Source organism: Prionailurus viverrinus, unplaced genomic scaffold (genome assembly GCF_022837055.1).
Source record: "Prionailurus viverrinus isolate Anna unplaced genomic scaffold, UM_Priviv_1.0 scaffold_42, whole genome shotgun sequence".
NCBI classification, from domain to species: domain Eukaryota; kingdom Metazoa; phylum Chordata; class Mammalia; order Carnivora; family Felidae; genus Prionailurus; species Prionailurus viverrinus.
This window is the reverse complement of record NW_025927609.1, coordinates 575857-592708: the sequence shown is the minus strand read 5'-3', so window position 1 is coordinate 592708 and position 16852 is coordinate 575857. Positions and strand designations below refer to the sequence as shown.

At 47.5% G+C, this 16852-nt stretch overlaps 1 protein-coding gene across 5 annotated transcripts in view; it reads right to left on the bottom strand.

Annotated features, from left to right (window-relative positions):
- LSS (lanosterol synthase) overlaps positions 1-16852 on the bottom strand; it is a 46833-nt gene that overhangs the window by 9995 nt on the left and 19986 nt on the right. For 3 of the 5 annotated variants that reach the window (XM_047846971.1, XM_047846974.1, XM_047846975.1), the window contains 5 exons: positions 6842-6907; positions 6232-6312; positions 5523-5693; positions 4462-4540; positions 1924-3898 (listed from right to left, as the gene is read on the bottom strand). In XM_047846971.1, the coding sequence (XP_047702927.1) occupies positions 3767-3898; positions 4462-4540; positions 5523-5693; positions 6232-6312; positions 6842-6907 (529 nt within the window). In that variant the 3' untranslated portion in view covers positions 1924-3766. Of the gene's footprint in view, positions 1-1923; positions 3899-4461; positions 4541-5522; positions 5694-6231; positions 6313-6841; positions 6908-16852 lie in introns of those variants that run through there. The other 2 variants (XM_047846972.1, XM_047846973.1) reach the window with 1 other exon arrangement.

The following is a 16852-nucleotide window of genomic DNA, read 5'->3' as shown; positions in this document are numbered from 1 at the left end:
TTTTTTTTTTTTAAGTATTCTGGCCACCATGGGCTGTTTCAGTGCTCACCTGTTCCTGGATGGTCCAAGAATAGTCCCCACTTCTCTACCCCCTCCCAAGAACCAGAGAGGGCATCAAAGACACAGGGTCTCCAGCCCACTGCATCTCACTCCCACAAAAGGCCTGGTTGTGGGGAAGGTATCTGAGGCCACCTGAAGCCATGCAAACTAGCTGTTCTCCACTTGTCTCAAGCATGGGTTTCAGACACTGTCCCCAGAGGAAGGTTGGAAATCACCCACCAGTAGTCATCATGGAGAAACTAATGGGTGAATCATTTTCACTGAAGAAAACAGGTAACCTTAAGTTATCCATATCACCCTTATATCCTCCTGAGTGATGAAAGGGAGTCTTTGAGACAGCACCCAAAACCCCAGGTGAAAATGCCAGGCATGAAGTTCATACCACAGAGTGGCCCGGTGCTCTCCAGAGCAGCATCCTCAGCCTCCTTCCATTGCCACCTATGTGGGTGACTATGGTGGGATCCCACCGCGAGCAGACGCCCTAGCTGTGACTCATCCACAACCGGTGAGACCAGCATCTCCCCAACTACTGGGGCTGTTGTGTGTAAGCTCCAGCCACCTCCTAGAAAGCTAAGCACCAAAACTGAGGTCATAAGAACAAACCAATCTGACTCCGACCCATGCCTCATGTCCTATCGACTTTCCTCTGTTTCTACCCTCAATTCCTTTTTAAACAAAGTGAATCGTGAATAAAAATTTATATTGCAGATGGAGACAAAGATAAATCAAGCTGACCAATTAACCTATAATTAGCATAACTGCTGAGATAAGAAAAGGATAAAGAAGCAACAGTAAATAGCATTACTTTTTATAACATTTTATTGACTAAATAAAATTTAAATATATGTAGCATATTGATTAGGTTCAGTAAGGAAAAGTATTTTCTTAGAGTTGAATTTCCACTGTGAGTTAAGGATTTATAGTTAGAGAATTCCTCAAAGGAAAGGTTTAAAGTTTACATCTGGTGAATGCAGAAAACCTAATATGGCTCCAGCAAAAACTTCCCAGTAAATACTCAGAATCTGCTCCCAATAACCAAAAATAATTTGAATTCAAGCATCTTTGATGATTTGCCCAGGAAAGAGAGCCTGATTCTTTTTTTTTTTTTTTCATTTTTTTTTCATTTTTTTTTTTTTTCAACGTTTATTTATTTTTCGGACAGAGAGAGACAGAGCATGAACGGGCGAGGGGCAGAGAGAGAGGGAGACACAGAATCGGAAACAGGCTCCAGGCTCTGAGCCATCAGCCCAGAGCCTGACGCGGGGCTCGAACTCATGGACCGTGAGATCGTGACCTGGCTGAAGTCGGACGCTTAACCGACTGCGCCACCCAGGCGCCCCGAGCCTGATTCTTTTTTAATCTCAAGTACAACTGACACGCAAGGTTGTGTTAGTTTCAGGTGCACCACACTGATTCAACTGTGTACATGCTCAGTACCCCCAAAGTAAGTGCAGTCACCACCCAATGGGACTGCCGTATCATCAGCTATATGTTTCATGCTGTACTTTCTATCATTTGACTTACATATTTTATAACTGAAAGTTTGTGTTCTTATGCCCCTTCTCCTATTTCACTCATCGCCCATCCTCTCCCCTCTGGCAAGCACCAGTTTGTTCTATATTCATGAGTCCATTCTGTCTATTTCTGTTCTGTTTTGTTGAGAACTTGATTTTTAATTAGGCTGAAGCACATAATTTCCATTCAAAACAACATGCACCTGCTCATCTTTAAGCAGTTACTCTTATCCCCTGAAACTGATGAGGTGGTGGCCCAGTGTCCAACATGGTACCCAAGTGAGTCTCTGAAAACCCCAGATCTGTGACTCTTTCCAAGATGAGACAAAACACAAGTGTGACATGCTTCTAAGGGAATCACATGTCAATTTATTAAGGTAGCTGCCCACAGAAGTGACAACATTTGCAGTATAAAAGTAGATTTTCATTTCTTAGGTTTCATTAACCCTATGATCTGGCCATGGCTGGGAGCCTACCAGGGGCAGCAGCCACTTCAAGGAGCAGACTGTGGTCAATCACCACCTATGTTGCTATTACCCCAGCTGGGGAGAACAGGGGCCACGAAAAGAAGTGCAAGAGCAAACCCGATGATTTCAAAGGGATCCCAACAGTTCCTTCAGCCAAAATAAACCCGAGTTTAAAAATGTCTGGGGAGAAGTGCTGATGTCAACAGGTATCCACTGAACACCCACTACGTGCCACACAGTGTAGCAGCCAGTAGAGCCGATGGGGCCATCTACGTGTACACAAAACCCAGCCCTGCAGGGCTCATAGCAGAAGCACCACCCTGGGGGAAGAGAAGTTAGTGAAGGAACAGCTCAAGCCCAAAGCAGGCAAGCCCCAAGCAGAGTCAGGGATGGCACTCAAGGCCAAGAGAGCTGCAGGGTCAAGGCCATATGGTACAAAGTCTCAGCAATGGCCCTGTAGGGATCTGGGCAGAGAATGGCAGGAGCAGAGGAACACTCAGACATCTGGCTGTCTGAGGGAGAACGGTCTGCCAAGGGAGCACAGTCAGGGGCGGCTACCAATCCAGGAGGTGGCACAGAAGAACAGGCAGAGAGGCACTAGGGTGGCCAACCAGAGCAGGGCCCTAGGGGCAACACCAGGCCTGGATTTTATTCTCATCAAAGCTCTTGGTGACTCCTCACAGCCACACTCCTAGCGAAGCCCTGAGCACATGACCCACTTGTCCTCATAGGTCAAAGGCAAATCCAGAGCCCAGGTTTTTCCATCCTGGCCCCCAAATCCATGCACACCAAACCAGACATAGAGCCAGAAGGGAATTGAAAGGTTTAGCTCCTAAGAGGCACCACCCTGGAATTCCAGCCCTCACTTCCCCTCAGAGCACAAACCAGGACACGAGCATTGGCGGCGGCCAAGAGGGCACCCTACAGCATCAGGCCCGTCCAGCCAGCAGCGCTGACTGCTCCGCTGTGCCTGGCACACGTGGTGCCCCATGGTGGTAACCACTAAACCACTCACGAGCACTTGTCCCTCGTCACACTTAGTCTCCTGCCTGCGCCTGTCAGCACGAGACACTGCAGGCTACAAACTCGGGAGACAGCGATACTGGCGCCCACAACTGGTGACCACGATGCAGCGTGGGCGAGCCTAGGGTGTAGGGCACGGCCAGCAGCCACAACTGACTCCCCTCCACACAGCCACAGACACTCGGCGAGTCTGGTCCCTGTCCCTTGCTGAGCCCGGGGCTGCCACGGTGAACAGATCACGTCCCTCAGCCCCACAGACAGAAGAAATAGGAAGAGCCAGCCTAGGGGCAAGCCCAGTCGGGCCGGCTCCTGGGCAGCACCGGGCAGGAAGAGGTGAGGCCGCACTCCCCTCTCTCAAGAACTGAAGTACTGGTGGAGAAAGCCCTCCCAGCCCCAAAGCAAGGCCGCACACCCTGGCTAGGTGCTGCAGAACACACTGTGCCAGGATCATGGCTCATCTTGTTCCTTTCCTCACCTGAGCTCCACGAGCTCTTCTAAGAACTAAACCTACCCTGAAAATCAAGTACCTAAAGCCACCGGCCCCAACCCTGCCCCAGGCCTGGTCCCACCCCGGGGAAGGGGTTTGTGAGGGGCACTGGACCCCTGGGCAGGGGATCCTGAAGCTCACCGGAGATGATGCCCCCTTCCTGCCCCGCCCTCCCAGACGCCAGTGCCCACCACCCACCTGCCTGCCAGGCACCCTCAAGGGCGGCCAGCAAGGGCACTCTCAGGGTACAGGTGGGAGAAGCGGCCAAGGGCCCAGATGGGGAAGATGTTCCTGTAGCTGCTGTAGTTGATGACACACGACTTGTTGAAGACGCCAGGGATGTTCTCCTGAAAGAACACAGAGAAATAAACACAAAGGCTCTAGCAGGTGGCTAAGGGGCTCCCTGAACAGAGACCCTAGCCAGAGAGCTGGCAGGCTCCCAGAGGCGGGGGGGTTTCCGAGGGAACCTCTGCAGGCCATCCCCCTGCTACCACCCTAGCTCTGGACCCCTCACCCTGCAGCAAACCCTCTGGCCTGAGTTACCAGCCCTTCACAGCTGTCAACCCTGGACTCATCCAAGGGAGGGGGTCAGCCTCGTGTGACCTCGTGACCCCACATCAGAGGAGACAGGTGAAGGTGCTCCTGCACTCCATGCTGAGGCAGAGCCTGAGGCTATCCAGCGTCCTCTGCCCCAGCACCACCAGCCCTGCCTCCGAGCCAGGGCTTCACTGTAGACCTGCTTCCACCACAGGCGCTCATTGGCGGTGTTCACTAATCTCAAATCCCCAAAGCTGAGACCCCGCCGGCGAGGAGGTCACCAGGGACACAGGGACAGCGTAGGGCTGTGAAAACATTCGTGCAAATCGAGGTCGGTGCTGGGCCTCGAGCTCTTCAGACCTCCTCAGCATACCTGGGGCCAGTCGCCATTGGGGAGCTGTTTTCTAAGCAGACACCGGACTCCCTTCTCCAGGGCCTCTACGCAGGGATGCCTGGGGGGAAGAGGAGGCACTGAGTCCACCTGCCACCACTCTCTGGGGGAAGCGCCTCTGGCTACAGCCCAACCTGCACCCGCACCCTTGCGCTACTGGCACAAGGCAGATGGGAAATCCTGCGTGGTGACTGAACTGGCGCTGACGCACACAAGGAACCAGAACCCACCATGAGAGTTAGCACGCCGCAGGCTACCGCTGCACGTTTTCTACCCAGAATCCCAGAAAAATGCAAAAGGCAGCCAATGTGGAGGCGAGCAGGCCAGGTGGGCAGCCCCACACATGTGGCTGGCTGATGGCCCTGCCTGCTCCAGACCTGCCCCAGGGCCCTGTCACAAGACGCTGCTGTTTTGGACAGAATGAGGTGAAACCTCATGGCTGTCCGGCCCACTGGTCCTCAGGACCCTCTGAGGGCCGCACACGCCACATGTGCTAATCCTCACTCATCATGGAAAGGGATGACACCCCAGGACTGAGGGTGCAGGACTGAGCTTGGCTGTGGTAGGCAGATTGGGGGTTGGTCCCTGAGCCCCCTTCCCTAGAGGTCCCCCCACAGACTGCTGCTCCTGCTCACACTGACCTGCCCTAATTTTGAGGGAGTTTTAGGAAGATTCCCCAAATGGCCTCAAAACCAACAAGACCGCACAGGCTGGGACACTACATGTGTCTGCGTGCATATATGCACACGTGCACACACGTGCATGTGTCTGTGCTTACACACACACATGGAGGTAGGAGGGCCCAAAGACAGCAACTACAGGGACTTGCCTCACCCTACGCTGTTGACACAGGCCTCTTGTCTCCCTTGTCACTTTGGGTGGTCTTCTAAAAGGCAAGCCTCTCTGCAGGAAGCCCTGTGTTTGGCCAGACATATGCCCTCGCCCTGCAGGCCTCACCTCCTCCCACGCCTGCTCACAGGTCAGCCACCCACACCCTACTCCTCCCAACCCCACTACTTGGGGATGGGTCTCGCAGCCCCCACCTGACGGCCATGAGCCCCATCAAGGCCCAGGATGTGTTGTGGATCTGGGACGTGGCACTCTGTATGTAACGCCGCTGCTCGCAGGACTCAAAGTCTTCCCCCCAGCCCCCATCCACCATCTGCTGGGATAGCAGGAAGTCACAGGCCTGGGAGACCGCCGCACACACAGCCCTGTAGAGACCAGCAAGACAGGAGATGCTGTCACTCCAGGGAGGTCCCAGGCCCGATGGCCCACTGGCTAGGCCTCCCCAGGGGTAAGGGGAGGAGAATGGTGGGGGGGAGGGAGGCAGTCTGCACCCCAGTCCCACCCACTATGTGAAGTGAAGGGCACAGAGACACCTGCCTCCTTAGGTATGCTGGGAAGATAAACTGAAAAGCTCTCTGGCTGCAGATGCCGCACAGGCATGACCACCGTGAAACACCACAAAACAGAGCTGGGTGAGGTGGCTGGAGACAGCTCAGATCTGAGCCGCCTCCCTTCTCTCAGCCCAGCTCAGAGGGTATCCCACTGGGCATGGGGGCCACGCAAGCCCAAGGTGCCCCTCCACACACAAGCCAGAAACTTCCCAGAGCAGTGTCTTTACTAGAAAGGGTGCTGTTGGCTCATGAGCTTAGAAAAATACAAAATACTTCAAAGGAAAAGACACCCCCAACAGAATGTCCTGCTGAAAAGGGCCTCACTCCAGCAGGGACAAATGCCCATACTCACCCGCTGCTGTAAGTCTGCCCCATGCAGGCGAAAGCTTCCAGCCCAAACCAGGTGCCGTAGGTGAAGCAAACTCCCCAGGAGCTGGAGGGGAGACAGAGGAGGACCTCAGCCTTGCAGTCTCATTCAGAAGGGCGTGTAAAAACAACAGGAATCCTGCCGGACTTTGGGAACACCCTCAATCACGGAATCAAGGAAGCTGGGGTGATTTGCAAGAAACCCATCCACATAGCCTTCAGCAAGCAACTGACTAGTGCCCCCAGGCTCTCAGGCCAAGGAAAACACACCTGCCACCCCCGGCCCTCACAAGATGGTTCCAGCTGCTGCCGCCACAAAGCAGTGTAAGAACTGATGCACACCCAGAGGAAGGAGTAATCACAGACACAACAAACCAGGCACCAGGCCACCGAGCCCTTCCAACACACTTGGCCAAACCACTTTAACAGTGAGCTGAGCAAGCACCGCCAGGGTGAGGCCAAGTGTTCAAAACTGAACAAGGCCCACCAGAAATCTGTTGCTGGCAGCTCACTCCCGGAGCACACGACTGAGCATCACAGGAGCACAGAAGAGCAGAGCCCTCCCATCCCACGCACACAACCGGGAGCTCACTTACCCTTCCCAGGAGCCGTCAGCCCGCTGCTTCTGCCGACAGAACTCCAGGCCCTGCTCAAGCGTCTCCCTGGAACACAGAAGGATGGCTAACCAACAGAGCAATCCACCCACCCTGAGTTCACCCGTCCCACGGCCTCAGAAGAATGAGCAAGGTCTCCCTTACAAAAATAGGTAAAAATAAACCAACAGTTGAGAGAAGAAATGCAAAGGTCAGAGAAGAAGGGATGAGAGGGCAGAGGAGGGAGAAGCAAACTGACAGTGAAAAGAAATGCAGGAGGGAAGTAAAATGTCAGCGATGAACCCGTATTACAAGCAGCTACAGACACAGACAAACTCTGTTTCACCGCAATGTCACTGACACGAGTTTCAGTAAATATACAGAATGAAATTTTAAAAAGAAATGAAAAATTAGAAAATAATAGATTTTGAGGGCAGAGATCCATCCTAAGTCTAACTGGTACTTTAGGAGAATAACTGGTTCCCTGAAAAGGCCAGAGTGAAGATACAAATACACCCTCCAAGGTGACCCCCGTGACCTTCACCAACAGGTACCCACACCCATGTCATCCCATCCCTTGGCTGTGGACGGCACCTAAGACTTGTTCCCAAACAACAAATTGCAGCAAAGCTGATGGGACATCACTTCCGTGACTCGGGCACAGGGAAGTCTAGCTTCTGTCTCGCAAGCAGACTCCCTGGCTCTTCCCAGCTTCGTGAGACACCACAGAGGTGCCCAGATGGCAAGAAACTGAGGGTGGGTCCAGACAACAGTCAGAGAAGAAATGAGACCCTGAGGCTGACATTTTGCAAGGAATGGAAACCTGCCAGCAACTACATGAATGCCATAAGACTCTCCCTTAGCCGCTGCTCAGAAGAGATCCCAGTCCTGGCTGGCATCCTGGCTGCAGCCCCATGGAACCTGCAGCAGAGCACCTGGTTAGGCTGTGCCTAGGTTCCCGACCCACAGAAACTGTGAGGCAACAGACATGTGCTGTTTGAAGCCACCAAGTCTTAGTAATGTTGTGACTCAGCAAGAGATAACAAAGGATGAAGGGACAAATAAATAACACTAGCAACCAAAGAGTGATGTGACCACAAGTATAGTGGAAACTAAAAGGTTAAGAGGAAAAGAAAAAAAACTTTCAGCAGCATATGGGAAAACTCAGAACGCACAAACTACTGGAAAAGTAGCTTCTCAAAACCACCTCAAGCAGAGAGGGAGCCTGGATGGTTCTACAACTACTAAAGACAGGAGTCACTTTGCCCAGAAAAAGAAGTCCAGGCCTAAAAGTTTAAAAGGTAAGTTCTACTAACTCACCAACAATGATCATTCTAATGTTACACAAACTCTTTCAGAAAACACAGGAGGAAGGAACACCCCTTGTTATTCTGCAAATCCAACAGACCATATAAAAGTGATGTAGCAAAGCACAATTTTCACGCTACTGATTAATGAACATAGATGCAAAATTCAAATCTAAATATTAAGAAACTGAATACAGCATAGATATATGCCAATATTAAGCTGGACATATGCAATACTAAGTTGGCATAAAACACCTCCAGAAACAGAGGGGTTTTAACACTAGGAAGATCTATAGTAATCATCTATGACATTAACATATAAAAGAGATTATGTTTATCATCCTTACAGAGATAGAAAAATTATTTCCTAAAATACAACACCCATTCACAACAGAGGGAAAAAACAACTTAACAAAGTAGCATTAAAAAGAACTTTGTCGGGGCGCCTGGGTGGCGCAGTCGGTTAAGCGTCCGACTTCAGCCAGGTCACAATCTTGCGGTCCGGGAGTTCGAGCCCCGCGTCAGGCTCTGGGCTGATGGCTCGGAGGCTGGAGCCTGTTTCAGATTCTGTGTGTCTCTCTCTCTCTGCCCCTCCCCCGTTCATGCTCTGTCTCTCTCTGTCCCAAAAATAAAAACGTTGAAAAAAAAAATTAAAAAAAAAAAAAAAAAAAAAAAAAAAAAAAAAAAGAACTTTGTCGGGGCGCCTGGGTGGCTCAGTCGGTTGGGCGTCCGACTTCGGCTCAGGTCATGATCTCGCGGTCCGTGAGTTCGAGCCCCGCGTCAGGCTCTGTGCTGACAGCTCAGAGCCTGGAGCCTGTTTCAGATTCTGTGTCTCTCTCTCTCTCTGACCTTTCCCCATTCATGCTCTGTCTCTGTCTCAAAAATGAATAAACGTTAAAAAAAAATTAAAAAAAAAAAAAAAAAAAAAAAAAAAAAACGAACTTTGTCAGGAGCGCCTGGGTAGCTCACTTGGTTAAGCATTCCACTTCAGCTCAGGTCATTATCTCATGGTTCATGAGTTGGAGCCCCACGTCGGGCTCTGTGATCACAGCTCAGAGCCTAGAACCTACTTTGGATTCTGTGTCTCCCTCTCTCTCTGCCCCTCCCCCGCTCGCACTCATGCTCGCTTGCTCTCTCTCTCTCTCTCCCCCAAAAACAAACATTTTAAAAAAAAATCAAAAGGGGCACCTGGGTAGCTCAGTCAGTTAAGCATCCGACTTCGGCTCAGGTCATGATCTCACGGTTTGTGAGTTCAAGCCCCACGTCGGCCTCTGTGTTGACAGCTCAGAGCCTGAAGCCTGCTTTGGATTCTATGTCTCCCCCTCTCTCTGCCTCTTTTCTGCTTGAAGTCAGTCTCTCTCTCAAAAATAAACATAAAAAAAATTTTTTTTAATTACAAAAAAAGAACTTTGTTAACCTGAAAAGGGGTAATTAACAAAAACCTACAGCAAAAATCATTCTAAATGGAGAAATATTGGAAGCAGCCCCCTTTAACATCAGGAAATACTACAAAGATGCCACTACTGCCACTTCTGCTATGCAGGCTTAGCCAAGGCAGTAAGACAAAAAAAATGTATCATTTGCAAGTGATAGGACGGTCTAGGGAGAAGACTCAAAAAAAGCCACAATTAATTAGAATATAAAGAGTTGCCCAGATGGATTCACTGGTGATTTCTACTAAACATTTAAGGAAGGAATTATACAAAGTGTCTACAGTGTTCTCCAGAGAATAGACACAGAGGGAACACTGCCTGATTCATTCTATGAGGACAGCATCACCTGAATACCAAAAGCGAAGACATCACAAGAAAGGGAAACTATAGAACATTATCTCCCAGCAGCACAGACACAAAGATCCTCAAGAGTATTAGCAAATCAAATACAATAACATGAAAGAATTATATACCACAAACGATATCCCAGGTACATAAAGCTGATTCCACATTCAAAAATCAACTAATATACTCTATCAAATCAACTAGGCTGAAAAAGAAAAATCACATGATCACATCAATAGCTGCAGAAGTATTTGACAAAATCTAACACCTATTTATGATTAAAAATTTTCAGCAAACTAGGAATAGAAAGAAGTTCCTCAACTTGATAAAGAGCAGCTACAAAAATCCTACAACTAACATCACACTTAATGGTGAGAAATGATGCCTTCCTGCTGAGATGAAGAACATGGATGTACCCTCTCACCACTCCTCTTCAACATCGTATTGGAAGTCCTAGCCAATGTAACAGGACAAGAAAAGAAATGGTATATAGATTGGTGTGGAAGAAATAAAACTGTGCCTGTTCACAGATGACACGATTATCTATGTAGAAAATCCCAATATCTATATAGAAAATCCCAAAGAATCAACCCAAACACTTCTGGAACCATTAAACAATCATAGCAAGCTTGCAGGATACAAGGTTAATAGACAAAAAACAATTCTACCAGCAATGAGCAATTCTGAAATTAAAATCACAAGATTATGTTAGCATCAAGAGCAAAAATTAAATACTTAGGTATATATCTTTCAAAATATGTACAATATCTATAACAGAAAAGGTACAAAAATCCAATGAAAGAAATCAAAGATATTCCCAACTTCATCTATAGATTCAATGCAATCCCAATCAAAATCCCAGCAAGTTACTTTGGAATACTGACAGATTCCAAAGTTTATACAGAATGACAAAAGACCCAGCACAGCCAATACAATTCCGAAAGGAGAATAAAGTCAATGACCAACACCACTCAACTTCAAGACTTGCTATAATACCTACAGTGATCAGACAGTGTGGTGTTGGAGAAAGAATAAACAAAGAGACCAATGGAATAAAATAGAGAGCCCAGAAATAGACCCACATAAATTTAATCAAGTGATCGTTGACAAAGGAGCCATCAGACTTCAGCTCAGGTCATGATCTCACAGGCTTCAGGCTCTGTGCTGACAGCTCAGAGCCTGATGTAGGGCTTGAACCCACAAACCCAAAAACTGCAAGTCTGATGCTTAACTGACTGAGCCACCCATCCAAGCCATGAAGAGATAGGGAAGAGGGGCGCCTAGGTGGCTCAGTCAGTTAAGTGTCCAACTTCGGCTCAGGTCGTGATCTCACATTTCATGAATTTGGGCCCCACATCCGGATCTGTGCTGACAGCTCAGAGCCTGGAGCCTGCTTCCGATTCTGTGTCTTCCTCTCTCTCTCTGCCCCTCCCTCGCTCACGTGCTCACAAAAATAAAAACATTTAAGGAAAAAAGAAAAAGGGAAGAAACTTAAATACATATCACTAAGTGAAAGAAGCAAATCAACTGTGAAATTCTGGAAAAGGCAAACTATAGTGATTCTCAGGGACTGGAGGTAAGGGGAAGGGTGAATGGGCACAGAAAATTTTTGGAGCAGTGAAACATTTCTATAGGATAATGATGAACACACGTGTTATAGATGTGTCACAACCCATGGAATGTACAACACAAAGGGTGACCCTGAATGTAAACCGTGGACTTTGGATGATAACGTATTAATATCGGTTCATCAATTGTAAAATAACGAACCAATTTATGCAAGATGGGGTAGGAGGTGGAAGGGGGCAGGTAAACAGGAACCCTCCACTCAATTTTCCTGCAAACCTAAAACTGCTCAATAAGATAAAGTGCATCAAATTTTAAAGTTCAGCAAATTGTCTAGCTGTAAGATCAATATCAAAAATCAATTGGAGAGGACTCTGGGAAGGTGGCCGAGCAGGAAGCCCCAGGAACCTGTCTCCCACCTGGGCACCAACGGCACCGGCAGCACCTTGTCTGCTGTAACTCTGGAGTCTGTCCGAGGCTTGCAACTTCCAGGGGGAGGCTTGGAGGGGAAACTGCAGCTCTCAGCACGGCAGCAGCCACCCGTCTCCCAGCCCCAGCCCCTCGGCAGGCTGGTGTGCACCTACTCCTGGAGCAGCTTACACACAGCTTACAGCGCCTAGGTGGGCAAAAAGGACCCTGTCTTCCAAAATATTGTGCTCTGATTGCTGCTTCTGATCAGACATTGCTGCACCTCCCGCTCTAGCTGAAGTGACCACCAGGGAATTTAAATGCTGTTCACTACAGCATTAGTCACAATGGCCAAAACGTGGAAACAACCCAAGTGTCTCTCAACAGATGAACAGATAAGCAACATGTGGTCTACCTATACAATGGAATATTATTCAGCCTTAAAAGGGAACTTTGGACACAAATCACAACATGGATGAACCCTCAGATCATTATGCTCAGTGAAATAAGCCTGTTGGGGAAGGTCATCAAAAAGGAGCGACTGCCAACTGACCCATGAGCTGGACCTGGGCACTTGGGAGGCTCCTCACCCCTTCCCCTGTCCTGGGGATGTGGGTTCCACTTGCCTTTCTGGCTACCAGAGGCCGCTCCAAGGACCCAACCTTGAGATGGTGATGTGGTACTAAGAACTTCTCCAAGGTAAAAAAATTAAAAAATAAAAAAAATAAAAAGAACTTCTCCAAGGTATACAGGACTGAGCCCAGGTAGGGCCTCTTTATAAACTTCTATGATCTGGTGAGAGCCTGCAGGGATCCATTCACCTTTCTGCCCCTTCCCCCCACCCCAAGACATGCCTTTGCTTATTAAAACTGCCCAGGGGCACCTGGGTGGCTCAGCTGGTTGAGCGACAGACTTGGGCTCAGGTCATGATCTCGCAGCTTGTGAGTTTGAGCCCCATGTCAGGCTCTGTGCTGATAGCTCAGAGACTGGAGCCTGCTTCAGATTCTGTGTCTCCCCCTCCCTCTACCCCTCCCCTGCTCACGCTCTGTGTCTGTCTCTCAATAATAAATAAATGTTAAAAAAAAAAAATTTTAAAAAAAACTGCCCCTACCCATCTGGAGGGTCTGTCTCTTTCCTCGGTCTTTCCCTGCCCTCCACATACAAGGCACGTTTCAGATTATACATGGGAAGCTCCTAAGGGGGGTGAGAACCAACAGACCCAGTCACAAAAATATATTACAGGATTCCACTTACATGAGGTAAGAAAAGACAGAAAACAGAATGTGGACTGCCAGGGAATGGGGGCAGAAGAGATGAGGAAATAAAGCTAACAGGTACAGGGGCACCTGGGTGGCTCAGATGGTCAAGCGTTGACTTTGGCTCGGGTCATGAACTCGCGGTTCATGAGTTCAAGCCCCGCATCAGTCTCTGTGCTGACAGCTCGGAGCCTGAAGCCTGCCTTGGATTCTGTGTTTCCCTCTCTGCCCCTCCCCCACTCGCACTCTGTCTCTCTCTCTCTCTCAAAAATAAACATTAAAAAAATAATTTAAAGGGCGCCTGGGTGGCTCAGTCAGTTGAGCGTCCGACTTTGGCTCAGGTCATGATCTCACGGTTTGTGAGTTCGAGCCCCACATCAGCCTCTGTGCTGACAGTTCGGAGCCTGAAGCTTGCTTCAGATTCTGTGTCTCCCTCTCTTTCTGTCCCTTCCCTTCTTGGGCTCTGTCTTCTCTCCTTCAAAAATAAATAAACATTAAAAAAATAATTTAAGGGGTGCCTGGGTGGCGCAGTCGGTTAAGCATCCGACTTCAGCCAGGTCACAATCTTGCGGTCCGGGAGTTCGAGCCCCGCGTCAGGCTCTGGGCTGATGGCTCAGAGCCTGGAGCCGGTTTCCGATTCTGTGTCTCCCTCTCTCTCTGCCCCTCCCCCGTTCATGCTCTGTCTCTCTCTGTCCCAAAAATAAATAAACGTTGAAAAAAAAATAATTTAAAAAAGACAAAAATAAAAATGATTAAGGTGATAAATTTCACATTAGGTATATTTTAACACAATAAAAAAAAAGAAAAAGTCAACAGCCTAAGAACCCATGACTCCACATTAATAAACAAACAGGGGAAAAGCAAACAGTAGAACACCAACTAACACATATGGAAAAAATGACAGTTTTGTAGCCATCATATAAATAATGATTCAGGCAAAAATCATCATCAGATGAGAAAACTAACAGGTAGAAGTTTGATGAGAAACAGGTCACTTACATAATCTAACACTTTCTCACACAAGAAAAAAAACAGTAACTTCACAGTGGAGAAAACAAGTGGTCATCACCTTAATCACAGGGTCCATGTTGATGTGCACATCCTGGTGTCATGCACTAAGAAGTCCCCATCACTTTTGTAATCTTCCTGACATAAATGCGTAATTTCATAACCTGAATCTAATCATGGGGAAACACCAGAAAAACACATGTTGAGGATATTCTACAAAAACTTGTCACAAGCCTTAAAAATGTCAGTCGTCAACCCCAAGGAGACACTAAAGGATTGTTCCAGGGGGAGACTAACAGCTGGCAGCTCAGTTCAGTGACCCTGGGTTAAATCATGAGGGAAGATTTTGCTATAAAAGCAACTTGGGCAATTTAAATGAATTCTGTAGAATAAACAATAGGATTATATCGACATTAATATTATACAGTGTTAATACTGTGACTTGTATTTCCATAAGAGAATATCCTTGTTGAGAAAGGCTAAAGTATTGGGGCATCTGGGTGCCTCAGTCGGTTAAGCATCTGACTCTTGATTGTGATTCAAGTCATGATCTCACAGTTCTGAGATCAAGGCCCACATCTTGCTCTTCACCCTGCTTGGGATTCTCTCTCTCTCTCTCTCTCTCTCTCTCTCTCTCTCTCTCTCTCTCTGCGCCCCTCCCCCACTCTCTCTCTCCTTCTCTCAAAAATAAACTTAAAAAAAATTTTTTTAAAAGAAATGCTAAAGATTTTAGGGATTAAGGCACATCACATTTGCAATTTACCCTAAAATGATTTTGGAAAAAATATACGTTGAAGGAACACAATGAAGCAAATGTGAAATGTTAACAGCTGAAGAATCTTGGTAAAAGATAAAGAGGAAAGCTTTGTACTACTAGTATAACTTTCCTGTAAGCTTGAAATTAAGAGAGAATTTCAAGTCAAGGTAGTAAAAATGGAATGTTCCATATATGTAGCGTCACAGTACCTGGCTACCTCAAACTATATCTCTAAAACTCCCCCAGATAAATTTAAAATTTTAATATAATAAATTAATACATTTATTTAAATGCTTCTGTTCAAACTGGCAAGAGATAAAAATGGTCTAGAGCTTTAACACGGTTAACAACAGTCACTCTGTGCTTCCCGAACTGTTGCCCCCACCCATCCCACTATTCCCCTTGGGTCGGGGAGTCCAGGCCGACAGGGGAAGTGACTGGGACCAGGACAACACTCCCAGGAAAGGGCAAGGGTGGAGGAGGGGGGGATCTCCCCACACAGGCTGACCCTAAAATCATGTGGATCTAGGGAGAAGTAATGGTTCTGGATGAAGATTTAGCAAGAGGACACTAATTAAGGTTAAAATGGGGAAAAGCTGAAAAATGACAATGAAAACTTAGAAATACCCAAGACACTACTGGGCCACGAAAACAATGAAATGCCTACAACCATCACAACTCCTGCAGGAGGAGAACGGGACTTCCTGACATGGAAAGTCATCCCCTGCTCTCAGACTCCTCGCCAGCACCAACTGAGCCTGCTCTATAGGACCCATGGAAACGTGGAGATCAAGCAGTCCTCACAGATTCCTCCCAGCAATGATGAGCTGCTTGCTTCTGCATTCTCCAAGATTCCTCCAAAGGGCACACTTTACTTTTTTTTTGAATACTTCCTAAAAAGATGATTCATTAAAAAAGGTCAATTACATAAGAGTGTCACTGAGAACAAGCTGTACCAGGAGGAAGGGACCAGAGACCACCCTTCAGCGCAGTGCATGGCTCATGGACCCCCAGGCCCAGGTGACAAAATCACGACGAGACAGAGGTGACAATATCACGACTAGACAGACACAGCAACCCCCCAGCAGCTGTACCACCTGCCAGGACAGAAGAAAACCAGCAAATCACAACTAGAAAATCCTCCATTTTTTTTTGGAAATGGAAGCCTCATACTCCTGAACAACTCCTGGCCAGAGAAGAACTCACAACAGAAATAATTTTAACCGAATGATACACCAAGACTTACTGTATCTTAAGTGCACATTTAAAAAGCCTGAAAATCATTTTAGTATCCATCTAAGTTAGAAAAAGAAAGTAGAAAGAAAATAATAAAGAGCAAAAATTCGTGAAACCAAAAACAAACATCAAAAACATAAACATAGCTAGACAGAATCAAAGACTAAAGATGGTTTCTGTGAAAAGACTGGTGAGATTGATAAGCTGCTGGTGGAGAAGAGGTCCAAGCTGCCAACATCAGGAAGGAAATGAGGCTATCAGTGGCAAGGGAGCTGTTGAGCACCGTGGGCAAGCTCTCTGCTGATCCACAGAAAATGGAGCTAAACAGGAAAATCCCCAAAACTGATAGAAACACAAACAAAAGGAAATCTGTACAGTTCTATAACAAATACAGAAACTGAACCTGTAAATAAAAATTTAACCCTTTCCGTCAAAGGGAACTCCAGGGCCAAATGGAACCTCTAAACACTTGAGGCAGATATAGCACAAACCTCACAAACTCTTCCAGAAAATCTAAAAAGAAAATATACTTTCCAACTCCTCTTACAAGTCCTGCGTTACCTTCTTGGGAGAGCCTGACAAAGACATTGAAGGGAAAGAGCAGACTGGTTTCTCTATAACCACAGTGGTAAAAATCCTTTCAAAAGTACTTTTCTAACTAGATCCAGCGATATCCAAAAAAGAAAGCACACCACGAC